This window comes from Nicotiana attenuata, chromosome 8 (genome assembly GCF_001879085.1).
Source record: "Nicotiana attenuata strain UT chromosome 8, NIATTr2, whole genome shotgun sequence".
Lineage (NCBI taxonomy): Eukaryota > Viridiplantae > Streptophyta > Magnoliopsida > Solanales > Solanaceae > Nicotiana > Nicotiana attenuata.
The window spans coordinates 38,512,453-38,523,560 of record NC_031996.1 but is presented as its reverse complement, the minus strand read 5'-3'; the positions used below and the strand labels follow the sequence as shown (position 1 = coordinate 38,523,560).

The 11,108-nt window shown below is 39.3% G+C and overlaps 1 protein-coding gene across 1 annotated transcript; it reads left to right on the top strand.

Moving 5' to 3' along the window:
* Positions 2,425-3,000, top strand: LOC109231666. Its single transcript, XM_019397309.1, has one exon. The coding sequence runs from the start codon at positions 2,425-2,427 to the stop codon at positions 2,998-3,000; it is 576 nt and encodes a 191-aa protein (XP_019252854.1).

Genomic DNA, 11,108 nt, shown 5'->3' with positions numbered 1-11,108 from the left:
CGTCGGTGCTCAAGAGCCAGAGCCCTAGGTTACAGCCACTACAAGGGATAAGGGGCCAGGGCAAGGGCAGAGACCGAGGTAGAAGTAGAGCTCAGTCTAGAGCACGCACAACAACACCTGTTGTCGAGCCTCAAGTAGAGCAGGATGATGACATTCTGGATCAGGTTGAGCCAGTAGTACCGGCTCAGGTCCTAGAGGGTTTTATTGCAACCCTTGTGCATCAGGATGCCTGGTTGGTCATATGAAGAGTATGGCTCAGGCTGATGTGTTTACTTTGGAATGAGCCATTTCTTAGGTCGGAGGAGGAGTTAAAACTCCCGCTACTCATACTCCAGAGCAGATGGCTCCATGGATATCAAACCCCAAGAGTTCTACTAGTTTGGGTGGTTAAGCCTATTGTTGCTACACAGACCAAGGAGAGACCTGCGATGTCAGCTGATGAGCTTAAAAGGTCGGACATGTTGACCAAGTACTATCTCCCTCACATTAGTGGTACACCTTCTGAGGACCTCCAAGACTTCTTGGACCGTGGCCATGAGATTTTGCGCAACATGGGGATAGTGGAGTCCAACAAAGTTGACTTCACGTATTTCAGATGTATGGTTCTACCAAGAGATAGCGGTAGGTATATGTGTAGGGTACGCTAGCGGGACCACCTCCTCTCACATGGGTTTAGTATTCGCACATTTTTTTCGATAAGTTCATTCCCTTTACTCAAATAGTAAAGTTTTGCATTCGGTTCTAGAGGATTCTGCAGGGTAGCATGACCATTACTTAGTATGAGACTAGATTTGAAGATTTGTCACGACATGCAGCTATCTTGATCCCTACTAACAGGGAGAAGGTGTGAAGGTGCATTGATGGTCTTGCCTATGGAATCAGACTTCAGATGGCCAGATAGATCGGATCTGATATTTCATGCACTCGGGTAGTGGAGATCGTCAGGAGGATCGAGCGCATCAAAGTCCAGGATAGGGAGACGACCCCTGAGAAGAGGCCCCGTCATTTTGAAGGATTTAATTGTCCCTCGTCTGGAAGCAGGGGTTCCTTTGGTAGAGGCCATCCAATCAGGTTATTTCAACCAGCTCTACAAGTCACCCATGGTACATCAGGCAGCCACAGTACTTATAGATATCATCCCGAGCAGCTAGCATACAGTGCACCTCCAGATCTGATCAGTTCACCTGCGATATACAGTTACCAGGGTGGTTATTTAGGTCGATAGGGATAGCTCCAGGTCGGCAATCATGTCAGCTAGGGGCTTGTTATACATGTGGGTATCCGAGGCACGTTGCGAAGTTTTTCCTCAGGTCATAGAGTTGTATGACTTAGAATGGTGCTCGTGCTCGACCACCTACAAAGCCAGGTAGAGGACAGGGTGGAGGCCAGATAGTTAGAGGTAGAGGTTAGTGAGTAATAGGTCGTCCTAGAGATAGAGGACATGTTGGTGGGTCTTAGCTCCATTGTTATGCATATCCATCTAGACCTGAGGCGCAGTCGTCTATTGCAGTTATTACAACTATTATCTCAGCCTGTCTTAGAGATGCTTCCATGTTGTTTGATCTGGGTTTCACATATTCTAATGTGTCTTAATATTTTGCTTCGCATTTGAGTATGCCACATGATTTTATTGTATTTGATCGGGTATACAAGTCTTGTGCTATTACTATTAATGGTTTTGATACTGTAGTTGATCTTTTGTTGTTGAATATGATAGATATTGAGGTCATTCTTTTGTATGGATTGTTTGTCCCCGTATCATGTTACCTAGGATTGTCATGCCAAGACTGTGACTTTAGCCATGACGGGGTTTCCTTGATTAGAGTGGAAAAGGATCCGTGGTCACTCCACTATCAGGGTGGTTTCATATTTTAAGGCTCGGCGTATGATTGAGAAGGGGTGTTTGGCATATTTTTCTTATATTGGTGATTCTAGTGCGGATGTTGATAACACAAAGTTTGGGAGATCCTAGAACTTAAAGAAAATAAGTTGAAGAAATGAGGGAGTAGTAAAGAGATGCAACTGAATTGAGAAAAACAAGAAAAATAAACTAGATATTTGGAAATTCAAGGAAAGATCCAAGAACCCCGAGATTACGTTCATCTAGATTTTGACATGATACTAATGACAACAAGTTGGTTATGAAACCAATTGCCTTCACTAGAGGTAAGCTAATCAAGAACTAGATTAGGATCTTGACTTCTAGTTTGAATAACTTACGACAACAACTAGTAAAAGAAACTAGTCGCCTTGGAAGAACATAAAAAGAAATCAAAGATATCACAAGAAATAAAATTATCTTACTACCTTAAGCTAAGAACTTGTTAGGGTTGCTAGATATATATCAAAATAAAGTTCACAAAGGTTCAAAAGAACTCACAATAAAATTCACAAAGGAAGATCTTCGACAGAAAAGAGGAGATAATGCAGCAGACACAATTGCAAGGTGATTTGAGTCAAAGATTGACTAGTGTGTGCAGCAATGGTAAATTCAAAATACAGAACTTATACAAGAAAATGGTGCCAGAATACAGTAAAATTGCGTGGAGAGGAGTAATGCAACATCCAAGTGTGCATCCAAGGTTCAGGTTTATCTTATGGCTTGCAATGCAAAGAAGATTAGCAACTGTGGAAAGATTGATGAAGATAGGCATCACTGTCCCAGCTGAGTGCGTTTTCTGTAAACAAGCAAAGGAAACTTTTAACCATTTATACTTTGAATGCTCGATCACAAGCAGACTATGGGCTAAAATGTGTAAATGGCTGGGGTATACAAGGAATATAGGGGACTGGGAGTGTGAATTGATGTGGATCAGTACAATAGCAAAGAGCAGGAAAGGTATTAATGGCATCACTTGTTGTATTTTTGCTATGATGGTTGTTGTGATATGGAGGGAGAGAAACAGAGGCAAATTTGAGCAGAAGAAGTATGATGAACAACAGATTTGCAGGGAGATGGTCCAACATGTCCATGTACGAGGGAAGAAACAAAGCAAATGAAAAGAAGCATTGAAGCAGCTGAATTTTTTTCCTTGATATTGTATAGACAGTATATGTTACACCCCAAGTTTTCATACGTGAGAGTACGTCATAAGTCATTGATGTAAGCTCGGAAATGAGATTATATTTGGAAGCAAATAAAGTAAGTTAATCATGTTACCTTGGAGGCTACAAATATTTAAGATCATGAATAACAAGTACCAAGAGGGTTGGAAATCTTAGAAGCTAAACCAATTGAAGAAAATAAGTTTCATCAAAAATCGACAAGTTTGGAATGTTATAACATATTCTTTTGGGGTGAGACTAGGGTGATTAACATGATGAGGAGGTTAATTTATGAGTTATTGTAGTCGTATGATAGTCGTGTGTTATGTTTTTAAGTCAAACGAGTTATGGAACAAAGTTAGCAAACAAGTTGCATTTATAATGTGCTGAAATTTAGGTCAAATGTAGATGCACTTTTCTCCAAATATACTTGGAATCATGGGGTGTTCTACCTGCCAAATTGAAGATCAACGAGTCTAGTTTCTAAATCATTAAACCGTTCATCAATACGACATCGGAGTAGAGAGATATTCGCGTTTTCGCGAGACCGCGCAAGAAGCTCCCAATGGGACCCACTTAGGCGGTGGTCGACCTACTTCACTTTATAAACGATTTGGACGCCTATTTTTCACTTATTTTCAACTCAACTTCGTCTCCAAACTTCTCCTAACCCTTCTAAACAGATTCCACAAGGGTTTGAAGTGATTCCAAAGTGATTACACCATATTTCAACATCAAAACCTAGTTCTAGTGAAGAACAACACCTCTTTGAGGTTGTGTTGTCATTGAGGATTGTTGTGGGCTGTATTTGGATGAAATTCCAAGTTGTTGCTGCTGTCTAAGGTGTGTATAACAGCCTACTAATTGTGCTTAAGCTTGCTTGTATGTTGGTTAAGTTGTTAGGATGATAAACTACAAGATAATACTTGGATAACTTAAGTCACTTCTATGGTGTTGTATTGCCATTGAGGGTTGTTGTAAGCTGAATATAACTTGGATTTCGACTTGAAGTTACTATAGGAGGTAGGTATATTGTGTTCTTGCATGTTCCTAAGGTTATATTGATGTTGATTAAGTTAAATGGATGGAGTAGACATGAACTAGTGAATAAAGTTACTAATTGAAGATAGTTGGAGTTGTGGATTGTTTCCTTTGTTATAAATATATGCTATAAGGATGGAATCATTGATGAATGACTTAATTATCATGTTAATGATACTGTTAAATTAATGTAAGAAGTCTATAAGGGGTGATATGGGTTATACGGATTCCAATCGGAGCTTGCCGTTCGTCGTGAAGTAGTTGTGACTTGTTGTTGTTATATGGTGTCTTGTTATTGATATTTATAGGTTGCTGGACTTCCCTGGCTGTTGTTGTTGGTATATGGTATTGGAGGAGGCCCTTGTTACAAGGGAGATGCTGCCCGAATTTACGTAGACGAGCTACTAGCTTAAGTTACAGACTTAGCCTTTGTTCAACACTGATTTTGAATCTCCTTATGCTATGATAGATCGAGTTGACTTGCTTGAAGAGTTGCTTGGAAGGTATTAAGGACTCAACATGTTTAAGGTATGTTAAGGCACTTCCTTCTTTCTTTTGGCATGATCTAAAGTGAAATGAATATGCTATTTCATAACGGATCTACTCCTAGAACTAAGGTTGTCCATGTTGTTCTTTCCGTTCCTTGAATCCTACTGAGGTTCATATTGAGGGTATGGATGTCCATAATGTTCTTACGTCACTCCGAAAGGTTTAGAACGTGATTCCATGAGTCTAGCATGCATTATATATAGTATCTATTTTACTCTACCGAGCCGCGCTATAGTCGGCCGGGTATGGCACCTATTGTGCAATCACTGATCAGTTGGGTTTACCGAGCTCCACGTGGCCGGGTATGATTCTACCGAGCCTTATGATGGCCGGGTACGTTTTTACTGAGTCCTCTTTGAGGCCGGGTACGATATGACAATGATGATGCCCACAGAGGCGTATGTTTTTAAAAGTTTATGTATATATATGTATTATGCATTTCATGTCAGTAGCCCCCAGAGGCACTCAGATATTACAGGTTGTATCTCCTCTATCTCTCTTTACATTATTGTTCTGGTTTATGTTTTCCTGCCTTACATACTCGGTACTATATTCGTACTGACGTCCTTTTTGCCTGGGGACGCTGCGTTTCATGCCCGCAGGTCCCGATAGATAGGTTGACATTCCTCCTAGTAGGCTATCAGCTCAGCGAAGGTGTTGGTGTACTCCACTTGCTCCGGAGTTGCCTATTTGGTCAGTATGCTTTGGATATGTATTGATTGTATGGCGGGGCCCTGTCCCGACCTTTATGATTTTATGTACTCTTAGAGGCTTGTAGACAGATGTCAGGTGTATGGATACTTGTATGGCCTTGTCGGCCTATGTTTTGAGTTTACAAATGGTCATGTCGGCCTTATAGGCCCGTATGTCACATGTATAAGTTTGTATATCATGCTGGGTCATCATACGTTAAGTATTCCCTTATGTTTTATTCTTGTTATCTCATGAAGGGTTTTCTAGCTCATTTACCCATGATAGTATGATAAGAAAGATATGTTACGTTGGTACTCGGTTGAGTAAGGCACCGGGTGCCCGTCGCGGCCCTTCGGTTTGGGTCGTGGCAAACATGGTATCAGAGCAGTTCTGTCCTAGGGAGTCTACAAGCCGTGTCTAGTAGAGTCTTGTTTATGGGTTTGTTGTGCACCACACTTATAAGTAGGAGGCTACAGGGCATTTAGGTCTGTCACTCTTTCTTCTTACTCTAGATCGTGTAGTAGAGCTCAGTTGTAAGAATTCAAACTCCTAAATTCGACTTTAGTCGTAATACAACGGTACCTACATCCACAAAGACAGTTGGTAAGAGATTGCATGTGGCTGTGGAAGAGTTGAGTCAGAGGAACTCGATTTCACATCATGCTTATGATGAGTAAATGTGAGGTCTTCAGCAGATCATGTGTGTACTAAAATGTGTAAGCTTCTTAATAAGGAGCCTTAAGGCAAGGATATCTATTCACGAATATGGTGAAAAACCTATGAGGGATTCAGAAGCTAGATACAAGTTTCAACAAGTAAAAGAAGTAAGGTGGAGAGGGGTACAAGGCACCCAGTTAACGAAGATTATCAATATTTTCAAATCAGGCGGAGAAATATAAGCATTTTGGTACCTTCATCAATGACAGAGGTACGTACAATTGGCCAGACCCATCGCAGTTATGTTCTATGGGAGCTAACAAATATTATTTAAGAGAAGTATGGGATATCAGGATCCAGTTGGAGTTAGAGTAACCCAAAAAAAATTGTGGATGGGTTGTTATCACTAACTAATGTTTCCGAAAGATGGTGCAAATATGGTAGTAGATCTCCTTGTAAGACACCCAGAAGGTGAACTCTAGAGCAGTACAATCAGATATGAATACTGGAATATTCAAAAATTTCAGAAGATTGGCACTGTAATCCTAGAAGGAACAAATATTTACCTTAGTATGACTTTAGCCCCGAGTAAAAAAAATGTTAGGCATTCCAAAGAGCCAGTGAGATGAAGCTAGGGGAGCTAAAGGGGAAAGAACTTTTTGTTGAAGTTTTCAGAATAAAGTGATAGACAAAAAAAAAATATTATCCAGAGAATAAGAAGAAAGTAAATGAAGCATCATGAGTAAGATGTGATATATGGGTGATAACAGTAAATCAAAATATGACACGATGACAGAGTCTATAGTCAAGTTAAGGAAAAGAAAAAAGGTGACAGGCCTTAAGACAATAATAAAGTATAGGCCAAATGTCATATCCTCATTTCGAGAAATGAGTTGGTGAGTCCAACGCGATTACAAGAAGGCTAAGTTAGACCCCCTGTAGTAACAGAAATTATTATGGTCTTGTAGACAAGATAAAATCGAACATGAATTAGGGATTGGAGGAATTTCAGAGATCGTGCTCCAACAATAATAGAATAAACAACAGACGAATAACCTTTAAAGTTCATTTAGGAAATCGTTTGCCTAAAGCAAGCACTCTGAGCAGAGTTAATCTTAAGGGACCAAGTGTGCCAGTTTCAGTAGGTGACACCTTCGTGCGTAAGAAATTTAGTTATCCTTGGTACAGAAGGGTTACCATAAGGCAATTAAGGTTCATTGATAATGTGAAAAGACGCCAAAGATGAAGAGGTAAAACATCTATAGGTAGATCGTCGTAGTACTAAATCATAGTACTCCCCTAAAAGGGGAAATATGGTGTGATATGTTATTAAGTCGGAGTTATTGGTTCAGGTAACTATTGAATAGTAAAGGAAGAATGTGGTAGAAAGGCGAAACGAATGAGATTGTCTTTATTCAGATTCTATCGATATGTCGTGACTCCGGAAAGTTATGCAAGCACGACGCCGGGGAGAGGCAGTAAGAGTTCCCAGCCAGGATATTGTTGATAAATAAGTGTGAATAGACACTTGATACATTAAGAGCCAGTGCAAGAGGTAAGTTAAGACAAAGGACATATACCAAGAGAGATTACGCGGAGCATAGATATGAGAATTGACCAATGAGTAGTTAGTAGTTGATTCAGGAAGAGCCTAGTTATGGCTAAACAAGAGGATACAGACAAATCATGCAGATTGTGCAAGGTAAACGTAGTGAACCCCAACATAGTAAATTCAGTCTTGCAGATATGACATCGTAATCCCTGAGAAATATTAGATAGGAGTTGAGGTAGTTAAAGGTATCGTTTAAGTTTTATGAAAATAAGAGAGAGTGCCACTAAGGAAAAAATCAAAATTTGTGCTTAGAAGTAACCGTACGAGCATAACGGCACAAAGTTATGTAACTAAGGATTATTATAGGCGAGTAAGAACAACGAAAATTTCCTTCGGGTGTACGATATATCAAGCTCGCAACTTTACAAGAGCTAGAAGGTCTCCCTAAGTACTACAATGAAAGACTAGCTGAGAAAATAAGGAAGAAGGTTTCCACCTAAGCATAGTGAGCTAAAGAGTAAATAATCTTGTAACAACAGTCTCACTACAATATTGTATACACTCCATAATAAAGTGGCACCTATCATGGCTAATGAAAGGTAAAAATAAAAAAATAAAAAAATCAAAGGTGGTGTTTGAGATCATATGAGGTACAAGAAATTACAGTATTTGTGGGCAATAAGACAAGCCACAACAAGTGATAGAATGACCAGCAAAAGTAATTGCTTATATTTAAGGACAACTGAGAAGGCACGAAAGGAAATTTATGGTGCTAGCAAGTTTAAGGAAGGTTGCGAGTAGTATAAATAGATCGGTGTAGGTCCTAAAGTAATGTATTGTAGAGCAACAAGGTTTTAGGTAGACAGGAGTAAGGATGTGAAAAGGTGAGTGAGAAGGTGACGAGAATATGTATGTCCTTGGGATTAAACCCATCAAAACAAGGGAGCTGATGATTTCCATATGTAATAAAGAGCTCGGTACAGCCTGAATGAACACAAAGGAGTCTAAGACTAGGTGCAGTTAGAAGAGGTGGAATGCTGCCCTGGCAGTAGAATAAGGGTGTAATTGTGATTGATAAGAGGATGGCTCTTAGGCCTTTGATTGAGTAATGATTTAACGAGAAAGGGATTTTATTAATTGCACGGGATTAGAATACCCCCATAAGATGAATCGCATTGGGATGCAATGAAATATGGTTATTGAAGTATAGTATCGTCCCAAGGTGGATCGGACAAATCACTTTAGATATTCCCCGATTAGATGTGAGCCTTAGTGATAATGTATTACGTAAGAGGTTTCAAGTTATCAATGGTGGATTATAGATCAACATTAAGGTGAATCAATAATAGATGGATAAGAGTTCCAACATATGAGAGGAGATTATGATGCCATAATTTAGATGAACAGTAATAAGGAAGAATTAAATGACTTAGATTTATACATATAGGATAAGCAGCGAGAGACTAACCTGGAGTTGGGTAGCAAACCTCGGTAATAATAAACCGAAGTAAGTGTTATGGTATAAAATAACCTACCTAGATGTAGTAAATCTATAAGGATAGATATACAAGGCTATGAAACAAGATATAGCAATAGTCGTAAGTTCGATAAAGTACCAAGCGAAGAACTTTAGTACACCTATAGATGCCTAGAGGGACATCTTGTCATAGTTATGTATATGTTCACAAAGTGAGGCCTAAAGATTGGATAGAAGCTGGAGGGAAAAGGAGAGAAGAGTCGCATAGTCACACATACAAGTACACAGTTGTACATGATGCATGACAAAAGGTAACAACATTTACGAGATTGGAAGAATTCCGACCACAGGTCGTGGTATGAGAAAGAGGCCTAAAGGGGGGAATACCCTGGCCCTTGGATTTATTTACAGAATAATTTCCCAGATGTTAAGGACAATATTAAAATATTCGAAAGAGCTACAAGTTATGAGGCTGATAAATGCATCAGTCAACATTCGAGGACGAATGTTCCAAAGGGGGGAATGATGTTACACCCCAAGTTTTCATACGTGAGAGTACGTCATAAGTCATTGATGTAAGCTCGGAAATGAGATTATATTTGGAAGCAAATAAAGTAAGTTAATCATGTTACCTTGGAGGCTACAAATATTTAAGATCATGAATAACAAGTACCAAGAGGGTTGGAAATCTTAGAAGCTAAACCAATTGAAGAAAATAAGTTTCGTCAAAAATCGACAAGTTTGGAATGTTATAACATATTCTTTTGGGGTGAGACTAGGGTGATTAACATGATGAGGAGGTTAATTATGAGTTATTGTAGTCGTATGATAGTCGTGTGTTATGTTTTTAAGTCAAACGAGTTATGGAACAAAGTTAGCAAACAAGTTGCATTTATAATGTGCTGAAATTTAGGTCAAATGTAGATGCACTTTTCTCCAAATATAATTGGAATCATGGGGCGTTCTACCTACCAAATTGAAGATCAACGAGTCTAGTTTCTAAATCATTAAACCGTTCATCAATATGACATCGGAGTAGAGAGATATTCGCGTTTTCGCGAGACCGCGCAAGAAGCTCCCAATGGGACCCACTTAGGCGGTGGTCGACCTACTTCACTTTATAAACGATTTGGACGCCTATTTTTCACTTATTTTCAACTCAACTTCGTCTCCAAACTTCTCCTAACCCTTCTAAACAGATTCCACAAGGGGTTGAAGTGATTCCAAAGTGATTACACCATATTTCAACATCAAAACCTAGTTCTAGTGAAGAACAACACCTCTTTGAGGTTGTGTTGTCATTGAGGATTGTTGTGGGCTGTATTTGGATGAAATTCCAAGTTGTTGCTGCTGTCTAAGGTGTGTATAACAGCCTACTAATTGTGCTTAAGCTTGCTTGTATGTTGGTTAAGTTGTTAGGATGATAAACTACAAGATAATACTTGGATTAGCTTAAGTCACTTCTATGGTGTTGTATTGCCATTGAGGGTTGTTGTAAGCTGAATATAACTTGGATTTCGACTTGAAGTTACTATAGGAGGTAGGTATATTGTGTTCTTGCACGTGCCTAAGGTTATATTGATGTTGATTAAGTTAAATGGATGGAGTAGACATGAACTAGTGAATAAAGTTACTAATTGAAGATAGTTGGAGTTGTGGATTGTTTCCTTTGTTATAAATATATGGTATAAGGATGGAATCATTGATGAATGACTTAATTATCATGTTAATGATACTGTTAAATTAATGTAAGAAGTCTATAAGGGGTGATATGGGTTATACGGATTCCAAACGGAGCTTGCCGCTCGTCGTGAAGTAGTTGTGACTTGTTGTTGTTATATGGTGTCTTGTTATTGATATTTATAGGTTGCTGGACTTCCCTGGCTGTTGTTGTTGGTATATGGTATTGGAGGAGGCCCATGTTACAAGGGAGATGCTGCCCGAATTTACGTAGACGAGCTACTAGCTTAAGTTACAGACTTAGCCTTTGTTCAACACTGATTTTGAATCTCCTTATGCTATGATAGATCGAGTTGACTTGCTTGAAGAGTTGCTTGGAAGGTATTAAGGACTCAACATGTTTAAGGTATGTTA

Excerpts from the sequence above, each read along its gene's own strand:
- LOC109231666 (XM_019397309.1), top strand. The coding sequence starts at position 2,425 with ATGCAGCAGACACAATTGCAAGGTGATTTGAGTCAAAGATTGACTAGT.